Here is a 27467-nt window from a genome sequence, read left to right as displayed (position 1 = left end):
CCTTCGGCTCTGAGTGGAATTTGTTTGTGACTCTGTGGGGTGCCCAGACTGATGGGCCTTTCCCTTTATTGGATTAAAGAATGGGTTTTCGGACTCCTTGGAAGTTCTGTATTTATTCCTGTCTCCAGGCCAAGCCTCTGTCTACTTCTTTGCCTGGCAGCCTGGGCCCAAAGAGATCCTCTGCATGGGGCTCAGATAGCCCCCCTCCCTCCAGATCAATTGTTTTCAGGCTTTTGCTTTTTGTACACCTAAAACAAACATAAACTGAGATGGGTTTAAAGTACGATACTCTTAGTGACATCAGATTTTTTATTGTTGTTTTCCAAGCGCGTTGCTACAACAGTGGATAGAGCTTTCCAAATCGGGGTAAGAGGTTAGCAGCAGTTACCGGCACCCCAGAATAGCGGAGGGCAGCGCCAGGGGAGTGTGTAGGGGCTGTCCCAGGAGTAGCGGTCGGATGGGAAGGCCAGTGGTTAGAGCTGCCAAGGAGGGGCAGGGGAGGGCGATGCTGGGGATCGGTAATTGAATGGGCCAAGGCCCGGCCAGGGGGTCTACGCGGTGAGAGGCGGCCAGGGCCAAGCATCGGGTGAGGTAGAGCGGAGCTAGCTGCAAGCCAGGGGTCCCGCCAGGCCAACGGCACGTAGGCACAAGGCTGAATCTGGGACAAAGCCATGTGGATCTGGTGTATCCTTATACGGGAGAGGTGGGTGGCAGCTGTCAAGGCCTGGCCTCCTGGTAGGAAAAAATAGACCTTGTAGAACGTGTCATGTGCCTCCAGGCTCCAAAGTAAAACTGGAAAGCTGATTCTGAGGCATCAGATGTTGCCAACTCAAGCCCTTTCCTCCCTCACCCTTCCAGGGGCCATCATTCAGGGCGCCCAGGAAGCCTGATGGGTATGTGGGGAGGAGCGAGGCTTAGAATTCCATCCTGCGGGACTTCGGCCGGAGACTGAACCTCTCTGGCTGGCCATGGGTCTCCTTAGCTGTGAGGGAAGTGGTCTGGACCACATGCCCCTTTCTCAGGCGGTGATGGCCCCTTCTACTTCTAAAGTAGGATGGTCGGGTCACAATTGTCATGTTTCATCGAGAGCTGTGTACTACAGTGGATAGCGCACTGGGCCTGGAGCCAGGAAGACCTGAGTTCTAATGTGGCCTCTGACACTTATCAGCTGTGGGACCCTGGGCAAATCACTTAACTGCATTGGTTTTTTCATCTGTAAAATGAGGATAATCACGGGATCTACTTCCTAGCATTGTTGTAAGGATCAGTTGAGATAATAATTACAAAGCACTTAGCCATACATGCCTGCCACATAGTAGGCATTATCTAAATGTGAGCTGTTATTATTATTATTATTATTATTATTACAGCTGGATGTCAGTCATTGTTTCCTTTTTTATCCAACCTTTCCTTATATCCGCAGGAATTCCTGGGGCAGAAGACCCCAGTAAGTCAGTCAACAAGTCTTTAATGAATGCCTACTGTGTGCAATACACTGGGACACAATCCACAGGAATTGTGTCCAAAGACCACACCTGGTTGGCATCTTCTTCTGAGCCTGAATGAAATATTCCTCCCGTGAATCAAGACTCCTGATCTGAGAAAGGCTGGAAAAGCTTCCTCTTTCCTCTTTCAGTCTGGGAATGTCCTGCTTTCTGGGTATTCCCTGGAAGCTGGGAGCTGAAGGGTGGGAGGTCTGAGGCACCAGAGGCCCACGGAGGAGCTCACGCTCCCCTCAGGGACCAGGAAAGAACTGATTTTCCCTCAAGCCTATGTTGCTCCACCCTCCTATAAAGAACTTGGGGAGAACATTTCTAGGAACCAAATTTTAAAATAAAATGCAAGCAAACAATTAGAATCAATCCGGTTCATGCTAAGCCATGCCTTGGATTTATTCCAATCGCCCCATTTTAGCTTAAGGCACACCAACTGCCTTGGGAGAAGTGCTGAGGTTCGGTGATGGAGCTTAGGGGAGAATCTGCCTAGATTGCCAATGTCAGAGATGACTGCAGTGAACCAACCCAAGACAGAAACAGACCCTACAGATACTTACAGTACCGTCCTCGGTCCCCTTTTGCACCTTTTTGTCCTTTCAATCCAGGAATACCTTTAAAAAATTCATATTTGCTTTAGAGGAATGGTAGTAGGGGTGGGAATTGGGCTATACAAGTGGGAAGGGGCTTACAGTACCATAGAAGGGCACAATCGAGGGCAGACCCTCACCTCAGAACCCCATAGGGTGTAGGGGACAACTGAGGAGCCAAAACAGGCTTCTGATACCACTCCTCTCTCCAATGTGGCCATCCTTCCTCCTCTTGTGTCTTAGCTCTTGGCTGCAGATTTTGACCCAGATCCCAAAGCTTCACTTTGCCTTCTGCTACTCAGACATGTACCCCTAGACATGATTAATATTAGGGAGGCAGCATGGCATTTGGAGGTAGCTGTGTGACTCTGCAAAAGTTACTTAACTCCTTCAGTCTCAGTTTCTCTGTTTTTAAAAAGGGAATAATAATGCCTGTGATATTGATCTCACAGAGTTGCTGTGATCCCGTTTGCAAAAAAACTTTGTAAACCTTAACGGTTCTCTATAAATGTCTGCTATTATTTTGAGCCTAGCCTGCTAGGCAAAGAAGTAGATAGAGACTTGGCCTGGAGACAAGAAGACCCGAGTTCAGATCTGATCCTCAGGTGCTTATTAGCTTTGTAATCCCAGGCAAATCCCTTGACTTCTGTTTACCTCAGTTTCCTCAGTTCTAAATAGGGATAATGATCACAGCCATGCCTTTTCAGGATGAAGGACAAAGGAGGGGATGGGGACACTGCTAGGTAGATCTTAGGGATGATAGCAATGCTAGCTCTGATCTCTACTGACCTCGCCTGGGAGAGAGACAGAAGTCACTGATATATAATTAAGGTTCAAAAAGGACCTCACAGTGAAGAAGACAGAACTTATAGAGATGAGGGGAAAGCCCCTTAGTTGTTGTTGTTGTTGTTGTTGTTGTTGTTGTTGTTGTTGTTGTTGTTGTTGTTGTTGTTGTTGTTTTCTTCAATTTTATAAATACAGGATGTGGAAGACCAGGTTAGAGAGTCAATTATATAGGGGGTTTACTAGGCTGCCAGCTCCTCGTATTTCAAAAGGAGTGAGAGAGAGGCCCCCAAAGTAAAGGTGATCTCAGGCTTCATTAATACTAGGCTCTGGAGGGGCAAATGGGTGGCTCAGTGGATAGAAAGATGGACCTGGAAACAGGAGGTCTTGGGTTCAAATTTATCCTCAGATACATCCAAGTTGTTTGACCCTGGGCGAGTCACATAACCCAAATGGGAAAAAAAAGACTGTGAACTCAGTCGAACCATTTTTCCATTTGCAGCCTCAGTTTCCTCATCTAGAAAATGGGGTCAGTAATGCTCATCCTCTCCCCACCTCTGCTCTGTCTCTCAGAGGGCTATGGTAAAGAAAACCCTTATAGACTTGTAAGTACTCTAGAATCCTCACCAGGAATGACTGACTAATCCCCACCCAAAACTGGTTCATGCCAAAATCAACACACCCTTTGTTTCTATCCTTCCCTTCCCTCATGCTCTTTCTTCCCACTCTCACTTCCACAATACATCATTTTATATGTTTCATTGCAGTAACTACATGATCATGGTACCTGGTCTTCCGCCAAAGCCCTGGGGTCCAGGATTTCCTCTGGGCCCCTGGGGGCCCATCATTCCCATGTCACCTTTTAGACCTGGCAGACCTGAGGTATCCAGGGAAGAAGAAAAAAAAAACCCAAGGTCAGTCATTTGTCCTGCAAAGGCCAAAGCACGCCCTGGTCTTTCACCAACCTGTGGACCTGAGGAAGAAAGAACAGAACATTTCCTTGCCTAACATGTCAGACAGACATAAGGGTTGACTGGCTCACGATAACTATGAGTACAAGTGGAAAGAAATCAAATGCATAAAACTCAGCCCCAAATTTCTTTCCAGACTTGATGGACATTACTCCTGAGAGAACAGCGTTTCACTTAGTAAAGTGAACCTTTGACTACTTAGACTCAAATGGCTCAGAAGGGGAAATTTCTGTCCAATATAAGGAAAAACTTTCTACCCTTTAAAAGATGTCCTGAAATGGAAGAGACTGTCTTGGGGATCAGTAGAATGCAGAGTTAATAGCCAGAATTTTCGGGATAATATTTTTTTCAGTAAGCTAGTTCCCTAATGAAATTTCTAAACATTTAGCCCCATTTATTGACTTTTTAAGCAGAATGCTAGGAAGGTTAGGCAAGAGCCAAATTCATGCTTTTCATTTTAAAAAAATATTTTTTTCTGATGCAGTCTCATGGGGTCAATCCAATGATCAGTTAGGAAGAGATTTTTAACAATCCAAATAAAGGATAGAGAGAATATCAGATAAAACAATTTTGATTGCATAAAACTGAAATTTTTGCACAAACAAATCAATGCAGTTAAAATTAGAAAGAAAAATTAACTGGGGAAAAATCTTTCAGCATTTTTTTCTGAGAAAGGCTTCATATCCATGACATATAAAAAACTAAAAATATACAAGAACAAGAACCATTCTCAATACAAAAAAAATGTTAAAGGATTTGAACAGACAGTTCTGAAAATAAGAAAAGTAAGATATCAACAACAATATGAAAACATTTCAGAACCAATGTAATTAAAATTACAATCCTACCTAATCTACTTATTCTATGCTAGTGATGGTGAATCTTTTAGACACCAGATGCCATGCCATGCCCCTCCTTTCACCCAGGGACTGAGTGAGAGAAAGGGAGGGAGCAGTCAAGGTGCTTTGTTCAGGGAAGGGAGTAAGCACTTCCATTGGGCTGCTGAATAGAGAACTAGGGAGTCACAGTGGCAAGAGGGAAGAGACTAGCTCTGCCCAAGTCCCTCTGCTTTTCTAGTAATTTAACTCTGGTGGGTGACTGCACATGTGCCCACAGAAAAGTCTCTGCATGCCATCTTTGGCACCCATGCCTTAGGCTCACCATCATGGTTCTCTGCCATCCCAATTAAATTACCAAAAAATTATTTTACTGAACTAGAAAAAATAATAATAAAATTCATTTGCAAAATAGATGGCCAAAAATATCAAAGGAAAAAATGAAAATAAATGTTAAGGAAGGAAGTCTTGCATTATGAGATTTCAACATATATTATAAAGCAGTAGCTATCAAAATGATCTAGTACTGGCTAAGATATAGGAAAGTATATCAATGAAGCAGAATAGACATGCAACAAACAGTCATAAAAGATTATAATAACCTTATTTTGGACAAAGGGAGATTTCAAGTTTTGGGAGTAAAATTCACTTTTTGGTAAAAATTATTGGGAAAACTAGAAGGCAGTTTGGCAGAAACTAAATAGAGGTCAATGTCTTATACTCATATATTTACTAAGAAAGGATCAAAATAGATACAAAACCTAGGGAAATATAAAAAAATAAGAACAGGGAAAAGATTACCTATCAGATTTATGGATAGTAGAGGAATTTATGGATGAACTAGAGATACATTGTGAAATATAAAATGGATAAATTCAAATACATTTATTTGAAGAGTTTTATACACACACACACACACACACACATATATATATATATATATATATATAAAACTAATGGAGGCAAGATTAGAAAAAAAAGCATTGTTAAGGAAAATTTTTGTGACTAGTTTCTCAAATAGAGGTCTAATATCTAAAATATATAGAGAATTTTGTCAAATATATGAGTGTGAACCATTCCCCAATTGATAAATGGTCAAAAGATATGAACAAACAGTTTTTGGATAAAGAAATAAAAAATACATACATGTATATGAAAATTCACGCTAAAACATTATTGATTAAAGAAATTCACATCAAAACAACCCTGAGATATGTCATACTTATCAGATTGGCTAAAATGATAAAAGAACAAAATAGCAAATGGAAAAATTAGGCACTAATACATTGTTGGTGGAATTGACCCAACCATTTTGGAGAGTTATCTGGAATTATATTTACCTTTTGATTCAGCAACATCCCTACTAGATTTATTTCTTAAGATGATCAAGAAAAAAGGAAAATAAAGTAAATGTTCTAAAATATTTGTAACAGCTCTTTTTATTGTAGCAAAGAACTAGAAATTCAAGGGATATCCATCAATTTAAAAATGGGTGAATGGACTGTGGTATATAATACCATTATTAATTATTTTTATTATTATTTTATTTTATAATTTTTATAATTTTATAAATTTTATTTTATAATTATTAATTATTATTATTAATGGGAAAGGAACATATGAAGAGAGTTCTGAAACTTTGGCCAGGAGCTTTTGATACCCCAGAAAACTTTGTCCTCATAGTTTTTTATGGTTCCATTTGAATGTAAGTTCATTGAGGGCAGTATCTGTATTATTAATACTATCTTTGTGTCTCCAATAGCTAACCCAGGGATTTGCATGCATACACACACACACACACACACACACATAAAAGCTTTGCCAACTGTTCTCCAAAACCACACCAGATAAGTTCAACTGAAATAACAATAAATCTGGGGTCAAAATTGTATTTGAATCTCATTTTTGCTCTGTGACCTTGGAAAAATCATTTCAGCTCTCTGAACCTCAGTTACCTCTTTTATAAAATTCAAGGGCTTGATTTGATCTCCTTTTAGGGCAAGGTGGCACAATGGATAGAACACCAGCGCTGAAGTCAGGAAGATATCATCCTGAATTCAAATCTGACCTCAGATACCTACTAGTGACCTTGGGCAAGTCACTTAATTTTGTTTGCCTCAGTTTCCTATCTTGTTAAATGAGCTGGGAAAGGAAATGGAAAACCAGTAGCTTTGCCAAGAAAATCCAAGAAAAGGTCATGATATGACTTGTAACAACTGAACTACAATATGAGTTTTTTCAGACCTAGATCCTATCACCCATGATTTCAAGAAGATGCTGGGTTTATCCCATGAGTGACCTCTCCCCTAGCCTAGTCTGCCAGTGGTTGTCCAACCAATGGACCCAGAACCACACTGGACACAAAGATGAGGATATTGGGAAAAACCACAGAGCCATTCAATGTTCCTAACAAGTATCAGATACCTACTCTCAGCTTGAAGCAGACTCCTATGTCCCATCATGACTTTTTAGTGTCCTTTGGATCTTACTATCCGAGATAATATATGTACAACCAGCACAGTACCTGACATATACAATAGGAACTTAATAAATGCTTCTTTTCTTCCCTTCCCTGCTCCTTTCTCTACTATAACCCAAGTACTACCTGGCCTCTCCAAACTGAACTCTCCTTCATGTGTGTACTTCAATTGAGCTCCTTGAGGCAGGGAGCTTTCTCCTTTTCCTTTTTTGTCCCCAGGGCAGAAATCCCTTAAACACAGCTTATTCTAGGGTATCTTCATCCTTCTTGGAGGATGCAGGTATAACCGTGATCATTGGACAATGTTCTCAGTAAGGTTACAGATTCTCTGTTTCACTGAGTAGAGAATCCAGACCATGTCAAGTCACACTCAATCTGCATTCACATACCTCTTGGGCCAGTGATGCCAGGTATACCTGCTTCTCCTTTGGGACCACTGTCTCCTTTTTCACCTTTTGGTCCAGGAGGTCCTTGAAAGAAAGGGATGATAATTACCACTCATGATTGTTGATCAAACACACGCACAGCAAAAGTGCTCAGGGAAAGGTGGCCTCAGGGAAGTTCATGATAATCAATGACCTTCCCCAACTAAGATGAATTTCTCCCTCTTGATATGTGTCAGAACCTTTCCAAATCCCAACTTCTCCCTGTATCTCACACAATGAATGAAAGAGTGAAACAGATAGGGGCGTCACGGAGAGAAGATTGGTTTAAGTCAGGAAAACCTGAGTCTGAATCCAGCCTCAGACACTTCTAATCTGTGGCACCTTGAGCAAGTCACTTTACTACTTGTGTGCCTCAGGTTCTTCAATTGTAAAATGGGGATAATAATACCACCTCCATCACAGGGTTGTCCTGAAGATCAAAGAAGGTCATATTTGTAACAGTGCCTGGCACACAGCAGATGCTAAATAAATGTTTGCTCCCTCATTGCTATTGTGATGAGCCTGTCTACTCAGCAACTCTGGTAAATACCATAAGTAACAACTAGCTCTGGGTGATATCTGGCTGTTTGGAATAAGAGGAAGAAAGAAGTTAAAATAATTCTCCTTTTTCTCCTTCAGCTTCAGTCAGTACGATAATTCTTAGGAATGAATGGTTCTCCCCAAACCAATGTATTCAAAAAGCAATTTTCTATTCTGAAGGGAGAAGAGCCCTAACATACTGGCACTTACTCAGAAAAGAGGGAAGACCCTGAATTTAAGAGCAATGATATTGCTTAGGAGCAAGACTATATCTTAACAAGAAGCTCATGATTATTAGTAGCTATTAGTAGTCACTGGAACACCCAGACAACTTGGCCTCTTTCTTCCCATGTGACAGGAGAGCCTCAGCATATTAGCTTTGTTCCTACTCTCCTCCTCCATCTGGTGACCAAAGAAGTAAGAATTCTCTGGGTCTGCTTCCTGGCTCCTGCTTCTACTCAACACTTCTTGGCTGGGAGGAGGATGGGGACCATAGAGTTCTCCTGGGTCTTCTTTGCTTTTTATGTGGCAGGACTCACTGAGCCCAAGATATGTATCGATGGGTAACCCATTGCACTGAAACTAGAAAATCAATAACTAATAGTATGATCAATGCTTGGAGAATGATTTTTAGAACTATAAAACATAACAATGTGATTTATAGTCAGACTTTTAGTACCAGGCAAAAGTCTGTGTATATAACCCGATTAAGAAAGGAGTCCTAGGACAATACCTGGGTTGGAATTTCAAATGTGTGTATTGTTAGAGCAATTTTAAGTGTGTGCATTACCATACTAATTATGAGTTACCATGTTAATCTTAAGTGTGTGAATCTATCTTATAATGGACTTTATATCAAACTCATTCATGTAAGAGACTACAAGAACCAGAAGGCCACCAAAAGGCCATAGAGGACAGGAGCTCTTAGAGGACTGGAGCCTTAGAGGCCAAGAGCCTTTAGAAGGCTCAAGGAGGTTGACCAGAGCAAAAGCCTTCTGACCTGTCCATGACCTAGAAGTCATGTCAAGAGTGATCCTGTAAGTCTTCACTCCAATGCTGTAAGTTCCTCTTTATGCCTTTAAAAACTCGTTATTGTCAATGGTCAAGGTCTGAGGTTTTGAACTGGGAAGAAACCTGCAGAGCTCTGGCCATGTGATCTCTTTGCCGCAATAAAGCCAGATCTTCACCCAGAAAGATCTCCTAGTGTCTTATTTTTATAGCATCCTATTGTCTGGAGAAATGGTAGGCCTTAGGTTTGGAGATTACCATTAAGAATGTAATGTTCTTGAAATGGGAATCATTTGTTTTAGAACTTTTAAAGCATGATGAGCTAGAAACTTCCTTTAATGAATGAGGGGCTTGATGGGCTCCAAAATTATGCTTGGTTTGTACATTTGTTTTTGAGCTAAGCATTTCACCTGAAAATTACCATTAAATAACTCTGTATTGGTGTCTCTTGGTCTCTGTCAATCTGTCTGTCTTCTTTCCGTGTCTCCATCACTGTCTGTCTCTTTTTTTCTCTATCTCTTTGTGTCACTATATCTCTTATCTGTCTCTGTCTCTATGTCTGTCTGTTAATCTCTCTCACCAAATAGTATAATCTCTCAATCAAATTCTGCCAATTGTTTCTATTCCCTCTTGCTTAACTCCTCCCCTTATTCACCAAGCTATTATTTATGGACTGGAGAGAAAGCATGCTTCTCTTTTCTAGATATTCTCTTGCACTTCTTTCTAATGCTGAAATTCAATTGGAGAATCTCAAAGTTGAAACAAGCCTGAGACATCACCTAGCTTTATCAGTGCTGGTCCAGTGTCGCTGCCCCTCATGACTACTATTTCTTTGTTCTGAGGCCAAACAAAACAAGGCTGATACCTTTTCTTCAATATAGCACATCAAATAACTTGAAGATAGCTATTGTGACATCCTTAAGTATTCTCTATGTTGAATGTCTCCAGTGTAATTAAGTCATCCAACTCATCCCTTTGCTGGCCACTCTCCTCTGAATTTAGGGCATCTTTCTTCACATAAGGCCCTTCAAAATTTCTATTGATGATCTAAGTAGGATGGAGATACAGGCAAACACCACCTTCTCCCTTCTGGACACCTAATCTATTGGTGCAGACTAAGGTTCTGTTGTTTGTCTGGTCACCATGTAGTACTATGGATCTGTCATCTCACCCTCCCCCTTGCCTCAGAACTTTTTCAGAGGAACTGTTATCTAGCCATAACATTCTGTTACCTGAATGTGAAGACGACTTTTTGAACCTGTGTCAAACATTCCATTTATCCCTAATCCACTGTATAAGATTTCATCCTACCTTTTAGCCACCGAGATCTGTTGGATCTTGCCTAATATGACAGCAGAGACGGTATTTATCTAGGATTTGTCAAATTTCTGCCCTATTTAGATTTGAACTTTGGTAAGTACTGACCAGAACCACTCACAGATCCAGTTCCCTTTTAAGAGATAGTTTCTTCTATCCCAAGGATTTAGATGACTCCATTCCAGCCCTTTGGCAAATGATCCCTTTTCAATTAGATATCCCTTTCTTAGGCTATAAGTGACCCCAAACTCAGCCATCTCCAGAGACTTTCAAGACAATATCTGCTAAGGAAGTGAAACAACTTGATATTACCTTGGATTAATGTTAGATTTCTCAATGTCATCGAATGCTCCCAGTCCTTTAGTCTAAGGTCATTTGTAATGTTAGTCAAAAGTTTCATTTCTTCTTTTATTTCTTGGTTTAGATGGACCTGCTGTTCCTTCAAGGTCATAATTTCTGCTGACACATTGAACACATGCTGCTCCAGCCTCTCGATATCCTATAAAATATCACAGAACATCAGCAAAATTATTTTATCAGATGAATAAATGAACATTTTGCTTACTGAGGATTTTTTTCTTTCAACTCTCTACTATAGAAGGATAACTATTCATACATCACTTATACACTTTCTAGTTATTCCATATTCTACCAGCCAGTCAGTCAATAAGCATTCATTAAATACCTACTATGCACCAGGCTCTGTGCTAAGTGCTGATTACAACACTTCCTTTACACAAGCAAAGGCTTAAAAACTATGATTTTATTAAAGGAAATGATACTAGAGACGATAAAAAGCATGTGCTTTGTGCCCTAAGACTACTAGGTCTTTTCATCTCACTTCACCTTCATTATCATCATCACCAGTATTTAAAGTGCTCTTTTCCATATATTATCTCATTTCATTCTTGTAATATCCCTAGGAGGTAGGTGTTATTATTATCACCATTTTGCAGATGAAGAAACTGAGGCTGAAAGTATTATTCAGTTGAAATTTGGATGCAGGGTTTCTTGTCAAGGTTAGCACTCTATCTACCACACCCTTTAGCGGTCTTGGCTTGTAGTGGAAACTTATTATTTTTGTTGTCTCCCCCTAGTATAACCCGAGTTCTTGAAACCAAGGTCTGTCTTGCTTTCATGTTTCTCTGCCTACCACTTAGCACTTGTATGTAGTTAGTGCTTAACAGATTTTCCTCATTAATTCATTAATTTATACTGAGGAAAGGAAAGGACAAAGAAGATAATGAGAGATGAAGGAAAATAGTACAAGAACATCACAATGTCACTTTGAAAAAGGAGATTGAAAATATTTTGAATCTTCCTCTCTCTTTCTCTCTGGCTTTTCTATAAACACTTTCATCAGGTGGAGTAATTGTTGATAATATCAGAGCAGGTACTCCATCTGCTGACAGAGAATCACAGAACTCGAAGGGATCCTGGAAGAGCTCTTGTCAAAGTACTACCAAAATAGGAATTTCCTCTATATCCCTTTTTAGAAATAGAAAGAGAGTCTGCTTGTAGACATCCAATGAAGAGGAACTCATCACCTCTTGTGGCAGAACATTCTTTAAGAACACTATGGACCACAAAGAAGACAGAAAAGGGGACTCAAGAATGACTAGGACCTTTGCAAGGCATGGATGAGGTAACAATAACTGACAACAACTGAGTGATGTCCATATTTTTTAAGATATGGAACCGTCTTTATTCCATTTATTAAACAAAATACACAAGACCCAAAGGACTTATATATACCAGTGAACAAATATATAAACATAAAACACTCAAGTAATCCATTTAACTCCTGAGAGAGAAAAAGTAGAGCTGCTCAGCTCTATAATATAATATAAATTTTTGATTCTATTTTCTTTTCCAAAAAGAATAACCCTCACATGAGAAATGTCAGAACAAAAATGACTAACAAGCAGTTGGTGCAAAAACTCAGACAAAGGTCTAATTACTCAAATATACAAGGAGCTAAATCAATTGTACAAAAAAAAACAAGCCATCCCCCAATCAGCAAGGGACATGAATAAGCAATTTTCAGATAAAGAAATCAAAAGTATCAATAAGCACATGAGAAAGTGTTCTAAATCTCTAATAATTAGAGAAATGCAAATTAAAACAACTCTGAGGTACCACCTCATACCTAGCAGATAGGCTAAAATGAAAGAAGAGGATAGTAATGAATGTTGGAGGGGATGTGGCAATATTGGGACATTAATGCATTGCTGGTGGAGTTGTGGACTGACCCAACCATTCTGGATGGCAATTTGGAACTATGCCCAAAGGGCTTTAAAAGACTCTCTGCCTTTTGATCCAGCCATAGCACTGCTTGGTTTATACCCCAAAGAGAAAATAAGGAAAAAGACTTGCACAAAAATATTTATAGCCGCGCTCTTTGTGGTGGCAAAAAATTGGAAAGTGAGAGAATGTCCTTCAATTGGGGAATGGCTAAACAAATTGTGGTATCTGTTGGTGATGGAATACTACTGTGCTCAAAGGAATAAAGAACTGGAGGAATTCCATGTGAACTGGAATGACCTCCAGGAGTTGATGCAAAGAGAAAGGAGCAGATCTAGGAGAACATTGTACACAGAAACTGATACACTGTGGTATAATTGAACATAACAGACTTCTCTAATAGCAGCAATGCAAGAATCCAGAGCAAGGCTGAGGGACTTATGAGACAGAAAACTAGCCACGTTCAGAGGAAGAACTGTGGGAGGAGAAACACAGAAGAAAAACAATTGCTTGAACACATGGGCTGATGGGGATATTATTGGGGATGTAGACACTAAACGATAACTCTAGTCCAACTATCAATAATATAAAATTAGGTCTGTGTGTCGGCTAAGGGGGGTTAGGGGAATTTGGGGGAGAGGGAAAGAACATGAAGCATGTAACTATGGGAAAATATTCAAAATAAAAATTTAAAAAAAAACAAGCAGTTGATGTCCATGATAAGAAAGGAGGTATGATGAGAGTCCTTAGCTACATTTGATGAATTCATATACCCTTGAATACCTCAGGTCCTGAAAGAACAGCAGTGAATTTGAAAGATGGTGGAAACTAGGAAGGGAGTTGCAAAATATGAAGTCTCATGTGCTACTAATTTTCCAAAAAGAGAACAGTGGCCAAAAAGTATAGATCAGGGAATTTTATTTCATTCTTTGGAAAATTCTTGAACAGACTGTTAAAGAGAAGCTTAGTGAACAGCTAGAAAGTGAAGTGGCTATTACAAAAAGCCAGTAGGTTTTTCACAAGAACCAGTTATTTCAGATTCACCTCTTTTCCATTTTTCAACAGTTTAATAACATGGAAGATGGAGTAGATGCTGTAGATTTAGTTTTGATTTTACAAAAGCATTTGATAAAATATCTCATCATCATGAGATTGTGCGTTCCTTAATGGCAGGAACTCATCTTTTGCCCTTTTTGGATCTCTCCAGCACTTATCACAGTACCTAGCACAAAGCATTTAATAAATGCTTATTTATTGACCAGCTGACTAATTCAGGGATCAAGAACAGTGGGTGAAATCATAAAGAGGCCACATCAGGGTTGGTGTCAAGAAAAACTTCATAACAAGGAAGAAAAAAGCAAGTTCAAGAGAAATAATCAACATATTGGGAAAATCTGACATTATTTGCAATGTTCCACACATGTGGACTGTTTTGCCCCTCCCTCACTTCTGCCAAGGTATTGGGAGAGATATCTTCCTGTGTCTCTTTCTTAAGACTAAGCTTGATTTTTGTAATTTTGCAACATTCCATTTAGATTGTTTTATGATGACTATTCTTTCTTATATTGTTGTACTATTGGGTATAGTGTTTTCTTGACTTTGTATCAATTCATGTTTCTCTTTCCATGCTTCTCTGCAAGTATTACATTACTTTCATGCACCACAGTCACTTTAGCCATTTCCCAATCGATGCACATCTACTTTGCTTCTGGTTCTTTGCTACCACAAAAAAAATGCTGCTATACATATTTTCATGTATTTCAGCCTTTTTGCCCTATTCCTCCATTCCTAATCAACTGCTTTCTTTCTTGTCCTAGATGCATTATTTTTTCAGCCAATTCTTAAATGGCATAGTCTCCAGTGTTCTTATCATCTTGGTCACTTTCTTATGGCCATGCTAATTTTTATCATTGTTCTTTTTTAAGTTGAACATAGTGTTTAGGAGGAACAGCTGGGTGGTGCAGTAGATAGACCACTAGACCTGGAATCAGGAGTGCTGGACTGGTTCAATATTAGGAAAGCTATCATCGTAGATGACCAGAAAAACCTTTTGTCAAAACAACATCCATTACTATTAAACACTAAACAGATCCCAATTACTCACAAACATGGTGAATAAAAAGCATAAGTAATAGATTCTTGTGCCAAAGGAGACTCCTCTCTGAGCCTTAATAGATGGTCTTTGGATGATCTTGTTTTAAAGAATGCATGCTCTGGTGAGCAGCTATTGGTGATATTCCTCTTAATGCTTAATTAGGCTATCTCTCAGGTGATGGGCATACTAACCCATCATAGCGACCATTTGAAGTCTTTCCAGCTTAGCAGCCCATGCCATGCTGTTGGCACAATTTTTGAGAATCCAGAATCACAATCCCACCATGATGAGATCTTGGAGGAAGACTTTAGGGACAGAGGGTAGCATTGGTATATAGTAGACAATAGTATAACATAATATACTTTTAATACACAATACATCTATTCAACTAAGGGTTATCTATATATGAATTACTATTTCTGTCTTTCAACAACATGATTTTTAAGGCTGAGCATTCCTTCCACTGCTGAACCAGACTGTTAGCTCCTTTAACTTAGCTGAGGGTTGTAGAGCATAGCTGAGACTGGAAGCATCCATTCCCCTGCCCGTGATCAAGGTTGGAATGAGTTCCATATCCTGACCTTAGCAAGACTGGCTCCTGAGCAAGATATAGTTCATCTATTATTAGGCATCTCCCCAAAGCATTTCCAGCTTGGCAAGGCTTCATAGAACTTCTTTACTGTCAGCACATTATTGAAAAACTGAGGATTGCTTCTAAGCCATTACAATACATTATTTGTAGGATTCCAATGACAGAATCACTTGCAATATTATTCCTTAAAGATGCAGAAAAGTGACTGATCTAGATAATCCAAATTCTAGTGGATGATAGTCTACTCCAGTGATTCCCAAAGTGGGCACCACCGCCCCCTGGTGGGTGCTGCAGCGATCCAGGGAGGCAGTGATAGCCACAGGTACATTTGGGGGCGGTGATAGTATGTGACAGGGGGCATTAAGTAATATTTTTTCTGGAAAGGGGGCAGTAGGCCAAAAAAAGGCTGGGAACCACTGGTCTACTCTGTTGGCATATTATTTTTTTCTCCATTGCCTTCAAAGACAAAGTCTCTGAGCAAGTCTACTGAGCATCAAAGTAACTGGCTGAATGAGTTGACCTGAAATGGAGGAAGGGGGTTTTTGAGTTAGTGATTTGTGGGCTTTACATCTAGCCTGGTCTGATTCTGGATACCCAAACCCCATCATCAAGTAGGCTATCATTACTCAATGTGGCTTTTTTATGCACCAACACTTACCTCCTGCTGTTTGTGGATGTTGTCTTGATAGACACCTTTCCAGTTCTCTCTATCAAGCTGAATTTCAAGTAATGTAGCATTCAGGATGGCTAAAGAGTTGTTGACAGTGTTGATCATTTCGCTTTGACTGTGGATGGTAGACATGATGGAGGTAACCTGCAGGAGAAGATCTTCAAACTTCTGCTCAGTTCTCATGCTGAGGTTCCAGAAAACCTGTGAGTGCAGGAGGTTGGCTTCTAAATCAGAGACCTTTTCTATCTCCTTTTCTAAGGTGTAATTGTGATCAGGCATCATTTTCTTTAATCCCTCCTTATCTTCTTGGTCCTTTTCTTTCCTTAGGAATTCTGAAGTAGAATTCTGATAGGCTCCATTTTCACAGATGGGGCTGTTTATGCAGTTCTGCATACCCCATCTCAGGGCCTGAGCTGTGGAGTCAAAGAAAGTAATAAGGAACATTGATCATTTCACTAGAAGAAGTCTTTTATGATCACTGAATTGTAAATGGTTAGAATCAATCAATTAACAACATTTATTTTAGTACTCACAACATTCTGAGAATTGTGCCAAATATTTGAGATATAAATATAAAAAGAGAATAGTCTTTGAACCAAAAGAACTCATATTCTAAAAGGGAAGATACACCATGTTAATATATAAATATATCATCTGTCTTTGGCCAACCCTAAAGAGAGGCAGAAAGACTGATCCACTGAATGAACAGATACTCAGATTCCCCAAGTTTAGCTCCTTCCTCAACTTTTGGTAAAGATATTTGTGACTAGAAGAACAGGAAACCAGGCAAGTAGAAAGAAGGAGGAAGCCTTTGTACACAAGAAAAATGAATGCAGAGCCATCACAGATTCTTAAACACACACACACACACACACACACACACACACACACACACACACACACACACACACACTGTCTCTCTCTGACTGTTTGCCTCTTCCTCTCTCCCTCCCCCTTTCTCTTTTCTCTTCCTCCTTTCTTCTGTCTCTCTCTTCCTTTCTCCTTTGTTTCTCATTCTGTTTATGTCTCTTCCTCCTCCATCTCTCTTCACATCCTTTCTCTACCTCTCTCTTCCTCACTCTCTATCTCAGTCTGTCTTTGTCTTTTTTTCTTAATCTCTCTCTCTCTCTGTTCACTTTCTCTCTTCTTCCCTCCTCTCCCCTTTATTCCCATCACTCTCTCTTCTTGTCTATTTCTTTATCATTCTCCTCTCTTTGTTCCTCCCCTTCCCCTTCCTCTTTCTCTCTATAAGTTTTCTCTTTATGTTTTCCCCTCTTTGACTGTTTCTCCATTTCTCTCTGCCTCTCTGACACTCTTTCTTCCTCTTCCCATCTCTTTCTCCCTCTCTCTCTCTGTCTTCCTCTGTCTTCCTCTGTCTCCCTCCACTCCTTTTCTCTATCTCTCTGTCTCTCTCATCTTCTGTCTCTTCCTCTGTGTCTCTTTCCTCCTGTCTCCCCTCTCTTTTTCTTCCTTTCCTTCCCTTGCTACCTCTTCTCCCTCTCCTTTTCTCTCCTCCCTTTCTCTCCCTCTCTTTCTTCTTTTTCCCTTTTCCTTCCCCTTCCCCTTTTCCCCTCCCTCTCTTCTCTTCTCTCTCCCTCCCAGGAAAAAACAGAATGTCTCCAACTGAATTACACACTTTAGACTTACTGCTTCCCCCTGGCTCAGGTGGTACTAGCTTTTGTTCTAAATGAATATTGTTCTTTTGAAAGTTTTAATAAATGACACAAATGTTGGCCTTCATAAACTCAAACTGTTTGTCATAGTTGATGTATTACTCATGAATGGGAGAAAGAGCATTCTCTATTTTAAAAAGAGGTATTTGGTTCAGATGAAAAGGGCTAGACCTGAGAGATGGAGCCATTAGGGAAATGTAGGGCCACTAATACTGGACTTTTACAAGCTGGATAAAATTTGAGACCTAGATATCTATTTTACAATAAAAAATTCCAATCCAAAATGACATCAACAGTAAAACCACACATCTGACAAAAGGTGTAGGAGCACTGAAGGACAGTCATTTTGGAGACAAATAAATATTGAAAAGGAAGCTGCTACTCTCTAAAGGGAAGGGGACCAAGTTACTAGTTAAGCTTCAGCCACAAAAATACCTAGACCATAGAAAGCACTAAATGTTTGTCAATGGATGGATGGGTGAATGGATAGATGGATGGAAGATGAAGTTCCTTGGCCACATTCAGACAAATCCTTTGACTTGGGAAGGATTGACCACTTATCCTGTCTTGCTCACCATCACCCCCTGATAATTATAAGTATAGTATATAGAGAAAATAAATGCATAGTGATTAATACTTAACCCCAAACATTTTAAGACTAATTCCTATTTTGCCATGCTTCTTTCCTACTGGATTTGTAAATGTGATTAAAGAAAAGCAAAGAAACAAACATCAAATTTGAGTCTTGCATTCATCATGCCCAAATTCCATCTTAATTTCACATAAGGGTCTAGGCTATTGAAGCTTTTGGGGCCCATGGTTCTCATAGTCATTCAGATTTGTCACATTGATTCAGGGCTCTTCACTTTCCATTTCTATATTTTGTGCCCTGTAACTAAATCCTTCACAAATCCTACTGATTCTACCTCTATAAAAATCTCTTTACTATCTCTTCTTCTTTCTACATCGTTGGCCACTACCCAAGGTCAGTTCTATATGACTTAGATGCCAGAGTGCTATTCTGAAATATAGGAGGCAGAGGAAAGAGGGAAGAAGAGAGGAAAAGGAGAAGGGGCGGAAATAAGGAGAGAGAGGAAAAGAGGAAAGACCAATAGACAGACTGACAGAGACCTACAGATAGAGAAACAGAAATAGTCAGACGGAGATAGAGAGACAGAATAGAGAGAAACAAAGACACAGAGGGAGATATGGACAGAGAAATAATAGAGAGACCAACCAAGTTGTTTCTGTCTCCAGGGTTCTAGTGGAATCTTTTGTTTGTTGGTTTTTCCAAGGATGCAGAAATCACATATTAGGATAATGGGATATCATCTATACTTCCACTTTTCCTTTGTCTCTCTTATTTGTACATTTAAAAGAAGTAAAAGGCATATAGCCAAGTACTGCAGCCATCTTGACTAGAGGTAGCTAGAAACAACTGAAGACCCACAACTACCATGATGGCCAAGGGCTTTGCATAAACACACACATATACATATGCATAGATACATATATAGGTATACATGCACACATGAAATACACTTATGTTAAAGAATGTCTAAGAAACAGAGAGACAGTGGTAGCAAAGCTTGAGAAACTATTTTGGCTTTGCTTTCCTAGAGTACATTTTGCCAAATCATATCTCTTGTGAATACTTTACCTGTAATAAATCCAGTGACTGGGATTAGAACCCCAAACATCAGGATGTAAAGCCCAAGCAGTGCAATTTTATGTGACTTCAGTTTTTCTTGTAAACCAAAGACATTGGGAGAATCTATTTTAAAATAATATAAAACATTCATTATATGGTCCCAAAAGAGCATACTTAACTGTTACTGAAATTAGATATTAAAAATAATTTCATGTCATTATCTCCAAGTATATTCCTTAAATAAAAGACCACTCTATATTCAAATGTCACCAGGCAGAAGTTATCTCAGACATCAGCTAGTCCTAATGCAGGATTTCATTGTCTGCCCTTCAGAATTAGCAGTTAACTCACCCCTACTTCCCTATTGAAGGCTTCCTAGGATGGAGGACTACAGGAAGGCTCAGCCCAGCATAAGCAATGTGTTCATCATTTCAGGACCAGTATAATCAAACTTGGGCTCATCAAGCAGCTAGGTGGCTCAGTGAATAGAGAGCCAGGTCTAGAGATGGAAGGTCCTTGGTTTCAAATCTGGCTTCAGATACATCCTATCTGTGTCTTGGTACTTACCAAGACCACCCCACTTGTCTAGCCTCACCACTCTTCTGCCTTGGAACCAAAGCTTGGTATTTGTTTTAAGAGAGAAGGTAAGGATTTAAGAAAATAAGTATGTTGATTGGATTTTTTTAAAGATAGCTGCCTGGTAAACATTTTCTAACAGTCTTCTTCAGTGCCAGAAATGTAGCCTCACGAATGCTTTGGTTGTTGAAACCTATGATGGCCTGTTACAGAACACAGGGTTCATGCACTTCTTGTATAAGGGGCACAGATGACGAGCCTGAAGCTCATAAGCTCATGCCATGGAAATCACAGAAAGGGGCATGCTGAACGCTTCCGTTTCATTCAATGACTCACTTTCTGGAAGCTTTGCTGTCATGGTCTTGGCATCAAATCTTACTGAGTCAGAGCAGCCATCCTGAGTACAGTTCTCCTCCTTATGATTGAAAAGTCTATTCCACTTTTCCATGACTGCCAAAAAAAAAAAAGTGAAAAGTGTATTTCCATATGTAGCACAAGAGCAAAATGTTTATAGAGCAAGCTACCTTTGAGTTATTTTGGCATAAAATGCTAAATTATGATTTATAATTATGATTCAGTTTTAATGGGTTGTAAAATCTCAAAATTAATGTGCTGGAATTAAGCATATTCATTCTTCTCGCCAACTGTTATTTTTATGGTAAAAGGCAGTTTTATTTTCTACATTAAAAAAATATAGTAAGGTCATGTCCTTATGGGTTTATAAAACCGTCAGTGGGAGTGGGGAGAAGTATACTTGTCTCACACTTGTGAGAAGACAAAATTTTCACCCTTTTCTTGGGGAACAGGCTGATAGGAGGCACCTCTATTTTCAGACATGGCCAGTGTCTCCATTTGTTGCTTAATTACCTTTATTTGCTACAATAAAGGGATTTGTGATCATTTTTATGTTAATAACAAAAAGATACTATAATAATAATATATAGTAAGAGCATTTAAACCAAAGGTGTCAAACAGGCATCTTAGACAGAACATGGCTAGCAACACTGACCAATATAGCCTGAACCAGATGGAAATATAATTGGAAAATACTTAACAAAAAATAAAATTAAAGTAAAACATAGATAATATTAAGTTGTAGTTTTCTAAGTCAATATGTAACTTGCAGGAATCCTTATATATGGTTTAGTGGCCCCAGTTTCTATTTGAATCTTAAACCATTGACTTAAACCAACAATAGAATGGAAAATAACTCTTTGGATTAGGAACCAAATGCATTCCTTCCTTCTTTCATTTAGCAAACATTCATGAAGTACCTGACTGAGTTACAAGGAAAGAAGAGTAACAATGATGTCCTTGTGACATTTACAATTCATTGACAGGGAGTGAGAGGCAAAAAATGATTAATAGAAACAAGCTAGTCAGAAGAACAATGGAGAAATCCAAAGAAAATGCTTCTGGATATTTGAAGGAAAAAGAAACTTCACTATAGTGATCAGTGTGGGGTGGGAAAGTCACTTTTTGAGATAAAGAGGGACAATGTGCCCAAAGGCTCAGAAAAGGTAGAGTGAAAGACAAGAATGGGAGTGAGAGAATTCCAGAGTCTGAGAGATTAAAGTACCCTCAGAGGCCACCAAGTCCCATACATATGCAGAAAGAATGTGTACTATTATGTTTCCTATGAGGGCTAGTTCATCGTCTATTTAGAGATGGTCAATGAGGGGGAACCTCTCACATTTCACAGAAATCCATTCCCCTTGGTTGCTCCAATTGTTGAAAATTTGGAGGGTTTGTTTGTTTGTCTGTTTGTCTTTCCTGACATAAGACTCAACTGATCTCTTTGCAGATTCTGACCTTTGCTCATGGTTATACCCGCTTAGGCTTAACAGAACAAGTTTAATCTCTCCTCCACATGACATCCTACAAATACATAAAGATAGTTATCATCCTCTACCCTGTCTCAAGGATCTAGATGCCCTCATCTCAAGTTTCTTAAAACTATGGAATCTAGGACTGAACCTAGAACTCCAGGCAAAATGTAGAAAAGCTGGAATGCACAGACTCTCTCACATCTCAATCTCAAGAAGCTATGCCCTTCCTAATGCCACCCAAGATACCATTCACTTCAGGCTGTCATATTCCAGACCAATAAAAACACAGAACTTTTTCAGATAGGAGACTACCTGATTAGGCCTCCCCAATCTCATATGGAAAGTACTTCCTTGGGCTTAGAATATGAATGACCTGATGGGGAGTTGTACATTATAAGACTTCATGAGTAGGTTGACAGCAGACATCAGAGGGCCTTGAATGGCAGGATCAAGTATGTTGAGTAGGCAATGGGAAGTTCCTGAAAATTTCTAAAGTGAGGATGGCTGTACCCCTCTTCATGATGCATAATAAGGTAAAAAAATAACAATTAACATTCAAATATTTATTATAAATAATAATAGCAAACTAGAATCTATGTGTCTTTCAATATTGTTTGGTTTTTTGATACTGTCATTCTATAAATTGTTCTCCTGGTTCTGCTCACCTCACTCTGTAATAGTCCATACAAATCTTCCTAGGTATCTCTGAAGCCATCTCTCTTATGATTTCTTCTGGCTCTTCAATTACATTTACATACTCTAATTGATTTAGCTATTGGGCTCTCTCTTAAAGTCCAATCTTTCCTACTAAGAAACAAACAAAAAGCAATTGAAAAAAAACCTTCTATATATAGTGTATGCATAAGGGTTGTTTTCCTCTTTCTTTGAATTCTCTGGACACCTAAGCCTAGTCATGTCATTACTGAGTCAAACAGTAAGAATAGGTTAGGTCTAGGTGAGTGTCACACAGGAAGAAAAAAAAGATTAGGGTAGAGACATTTGGACACAGTTCAAAGTTGCTTCCATTCTCAGCTCCACCAACAGGGAACTCATTGATATGCCTGTTTCCCCATGACCCGGCCAACATTTGCCATTTTCTCTTTTTGTCAGCCTTGCCAATCTGATGAAAGTGAGTTGGAACTTCAAAGTTTTACTTCAAATTTCTCTTGTTTTCAGTGATTTGGAATATCTTTATTTTCTATTGATAGCTTACATTTCTTTCTCTGAAAATTGCTTTTTCAAATTTTTTGACTAACTTGTCAATTGGAGAACAACTCTTAGTTTTCTAAATTTGAATTTGTTCTTTATATATCTTACACAGGTGACTTTTATGAGAAAAACTTGATGCAAAGGATCCCCCCATAGTGAAATATTTCCCTTTTAATTTGAGCTACATATAGTATTCTCTACATCTTCTAATAGTTAGTAGATCTATAGCAAGATTTGGAGTGCCTATTTCACCATCCCCACTCTCACTTCCCCACTTCCTTCTACTATCTTTGCCCTACTGCTGCCCTTCTTGCCCCAAAATCATTGTAGGCAATATGTTGTAATCATTTTGACAGACCACAAATCACTCCATTATCCATTAAAATAGAACATTTTTAGTCCCACATGCTCAAATGTGGGGACTGGGCAAAAACCTTGTAGATCCTTGTACCCAGCTCTATTGTTTTACCAAAGACAAAACTGAGGCCCTTAGAGGATCGGTACCAACAAAGCTTGTAAGTGGCAGAGGCAGAATTCCAGCCCAGATGTTCTAATTCCAAGCGAAGTGATACTTCCAGTAGATCACATTTTGCATGGAAAATGGTTAAACCCTTTCAATGGCTAAATTTTAAGTATCACCAGGATCTTCTAACCATTTCTTATGTCTCTGAAATTAGGAAATTAGCACTTTTGGAACGTTTGACAGCGTAAATAGTCAGCTCTGGTAACTAAAGTCCAAAGCCAGTTCCCAAATCAAAATGTCAATTCTTCATCTACCATACTGGAGCCTCTTCAGCTTTGATTTGGCAGGAAGACAGTCAGCTTGACTCTGGCCAATTTCCTGTCATTCCTTATTTTCATAAGTGGCCATGAAGTTCCCATTTGTTCAATTTTTGTGAATTACTTTCACTTCCTGTATTGTTGATGAATTCAAAAGAATCTGTTATTTCTCTTAGAAACATTGCTTTCAGATCCTTTTTTTGGTAAAGAGAAACAGAAGGTTTACTAGATCTCTCATGAGGTTGTAGGACAGAAATAACTAATATAAATCTTCTGGCCAGGCCTCCCCACCTTCTGGATCAACTCTCATTTACAAATTTTTTAACCTAAAAAGTTTAGTCTGAAAAAAAGTCAATGCCAATCTCTGTTTTCAGAGATTTCAAATCTGGGATCTGGGAACTGAGGACTTGAGATGACAAATCCAACACTTTCAGTACTAAGACATAGGAAATAAAGCCCATCCTGAGGAAAAGGCTTGCAGAGTCATACAAATTGTCAATAGAAGAACAGGGAATCAAGACTGTTTTCAAAGCTTCAAATGCAGAGAGCTTTCCCTGCCTCTAGCTACAGCCTCAGACCAAACAGAATCCTTGCTTCCTCTAGATTAGCTTTATGCTCTTCTCCTCCTTCATGAAGAAACATCAAGGCACTCCACAGGCAGTATGCTGAAAACCAAATTTTCTCAGGGAGCACATTTTGTTGCTTCCCTATTTCCTGTCAAGTCTTTACTGGCCTGTAAACAAACTCAGATGTCCCTAAAGAGTTAAAAATTTATGGAGAACAGATCTGACTCAAGCCAATATGGCAGCTGAGGTTTAGGATTAGAATGAAAAGAGATACTCATAGATCATCCAGACTTAACAAAAGAAAATTCTCAACTTTATTACAGAAAAAACACTCAGCCAGGATACAGTGCTGGTCAGGTTGCTTATAGTTTCTTTGTCATTTCAGTGTGTGGATCAGAAGTACCTGTTAAGCCTAAGGAGCCAATGACTCCTCTGGAGCTGGCTTTTGTACTTAGAAGCCCAGGTAGTTTCATGACTGTTTCCAGTCTTAGTTCACTCAATCATTTAATAATTGAGAAAGGAAATTTCAGTACCATTGAAGAAAAACAAAACTTAGCCTCTTTGCAGAATAGGTATTGCTCCTTTACCAATATGGAGAGTAGAATGGGGATTCAACATTCTAAAGAAGGTAATCTTTTGTCATGCATCTAACCACACTGAATTTGCCCTAAGTTAATGTGTCTTAATGTTAAAATATCAGGTATTGTAAAGAAAGGCTAAAGGTAAGGGGGAAGAATCCAGAGCAAGTTCTTGTTTCCAAAAGGTTCACATATAGCTCATTGTTTCCATTCCAGCCTATCCTTTTCAATCACTACTGGGGACTTCACTATCAATGTTTTGACCCATCTATACCAGAAGCATACAATTCTTCAATGTCAATAACCTCATTATTCACCCCACATAGATCACCTACCCAAGTGGTTTCCTAAAGGGGCACCAGCCTTTCTAATGGTCTTATCCCTAACAACCTGAATTTCAGAGAATCATGTATTTCAAGCTGGAAGGGACTTTGGAAGACATTTAGTCCAACCATTTCATTTCATGAAATAGGAATCTGAGGCCCTGAAAAGTAAAGTCACATATTTAGTGAATATTTGAGGCAGAATTCAAACCACTTCTTCCTGATCCCATTTGGCACTATCCACTATACTACACTGTTTTTCTTAGTTCCTCTCTCTAAACCAGTGATTCCCAAAGTGGGCACCATCACCCCCTGGTGGGTGCTGCAGTGATCCAGGGGAGCGGTGATGGCCACAGGTGCATTTATCTTTCCTATTAATTGCTATTTTTAAAGAAAAAATAATTTCCAGGGGTCTAAGTAATATTTTTTTCTGGAAAGGGTGCAGTAGGCCAAAAAAGTTTGGGAACCACTGCTCTAAACCATAGCCTTCTATCTTCCATCTCTCTTTCTGTCCTGCTCCTGCTAAACCTACTACAGACTACCCCAAGCTCTTAAAGTTTAAAACTCCTCTAAGGCTTTTGGAGCACCCTGTAACTGGGGTTTATGTTGACCATTGTCAGCTTAACCAATCCATATTTTTCCAGAGTACCTCTCCAACTTGGGTCTCCTGTGTTTCCATACACATCCTGATTTATGATTTCATTTCCCTCTTTCCAACAGTTCCCCTGTCAATACGTCTACAAGTATTTGTTAAATGCCTACTAGGTGCCAAGTACTGTGCTAAGTACTGAAGATACAAATAAAATGAAAAACAGACCTTGCCCTCAAGAAGCTGTCATTGGGACTTTCACTACTTCTGATTAGTCGATCACAATCTCTTGACAAGAGAAATGGAGCAAAGGATGCTATCAGAGAAATGTATGCTCAGAGAAAAAGGTGGTTCAATTGCATGTTAATGATAAAAAGGCATTTTTTAAGCACACACTGTGTTCCTAGCATTAGACAACATGCTGGAGATACAAGCAATTAAAATAGTTCTTGACCCTGAACAACTTATATTCTAATAAAAGACATTCTCTCGGAGCAAGAGAAAACCAGGAAGAGTAAAAACAGAGAAAAGAAATTATAGAACAATTTCATTAATGAATATGGGTGCAAAAAATCTTGAATAAAATAGTAGACAGGAGACTACAACAATATGTCACAAAGATTATACGTTGTTAGCAAAATAGGGAATTTTAATTTAATTAAAATTTAATATAAAGAAAATTATACATGTAATTATGTCAATAACAAAAGTAAAAAAAAATCATATGATTTTATCAATAGATGCAGAAAAAGCTTTTGACAAAATACAACACTCATTTCTCTTAAAAACATTGGAAAACATAGGTATAAGTGATTTTTTTTCCTAAAATGCAAGTAGCATCTACCTAAAACCAACAGTAAATATTATCTATATTTTTAAACTCTTACCTTCTGTCTTAGAAAGGATACTAATAATGTTGGTTCCAAGGCAGGAGAGTGACAATTAAGGTTAAGTGACTTGCCCAGCTTAAAAGTTTATACAATTGTATTTGATTTGGTTGAATCTAAAAATAAATAAATAAACCAGCATAATAAGGATTTCTGTTCATTTAAAATCATTAGATAACTCCTCTTTTGATGAGAAACAAATTTCTCTCTCTTGACATCAGTTGGATACAATAATAACCCACAATGTTGAAAAAATAACATAAACTTTGTAAAGGGAGGGAAGCAGTTAGGTGCTAAGATCTTTCATAGCCAAAGAAAAAGTACTTATGAGCCTCCTTAAAACATTTAAGTACCAGAATCAAAATGAAACTTACACAACAGAATATAAATTTGAGATAAGAAGACAGCTAAGATATGAAGGAAGCTCTTGACAATTTCATTTAGAATACATAATGAGGTAGGTAATAATAAAAACTTACTGTAGTGGGAAATATAGTAAAGATCCTTTAGGGTAACAATATCTGTGACATTCCTGTGCCACAATAGGGTTCTGTCCGATTCCCCTGATGTTGCAAAGTAAACCACTTTGTACAACAGGTAGATGAATGCTTCTCTAGCATAAAGTAGGGGATAAATGGCTTCTTCTCCAAAGGCACTGTACTTACTGAAATGAGGGACCTGAATTTTGCAGTTATGCTGAGTTAGTTCTATTTGAATTTATTTGATTATTACTTATAAAATTAATTTTTAAATAAATTATGTA

The 27467-nt window shown here is 38.9% G+C and overlaps 1 protein-coding gene across 1 annotated transcript; it reads right to left on the bottom strand.

Annotated features, from left to right (window-relative positions):
- Positions 1-295: 295 nt before the first annotated feature.
- Positions 296-20391, bottom strand: MSR1 (macrophage scavenger receptor 1). The gene is made up of 8 exons (XM_044680292.1): positions 20280-20391; positions 19377-19490; positions 16032-16456; positions 10755-10941; positions 7542-7622; positions 3654-3743; positions 2054-2107; positions 296-732 (listed from the first exon to the last, which is right to left on the bottom strand). Coding segments are annotated over exons 1-8 (1065 nt in total). The 3' UTR covers positions 296-730.
- Between the last annotated feature and the right edge of the window lie 7076 nt (positions 20392-27467).

Source organism: Gracilinanus agilis, chromosome 6 (assembly GCF_016433145.1).
Source record: "Gracilinanus agilis isolate LMUSP501 chromosome 6, AgileGrace, whole genome shotgun sequence".
In the NCBI taxonomy this organism is placed as follows: domain Eukaryota; kingdom Metazoa; phylum Chordata; class Mammalia; order Didelphimorphia; family Didelphidae; genus Gracilinanus; species Gracilinanus agilis.
The sequence above is the reverse complement of the archived record's forward strand: the minus strand, read 5'-3'. Positions and strand labels throughout refer to the sequence as shown.

Excerpts from the sequence above, each read along its gene's own strand:
- MSR1 (XM_044680292.1), bottom strand. The coding sequence starts at position 20,391 with ATGGAAAAGTGGAATAGACTTTTCAATCATAAGGAGGAGAACTGTACT. Across the intron at positions 16,457-19,376 it reads AGTCACTGGATTTATTACAG|CTCAGGCCCTGAGATGGGGT; the intron begins GTAAAGTATTCA and ends TTGACTCCACAG. Across the intron at positions 10,942-16,031 it reads ACATCCACAAACAGCAGGAG|GATATCGAGAGGCTGGAGCA; the intron begins GTAAGTGTTGGT and ends GATATTTTATAG.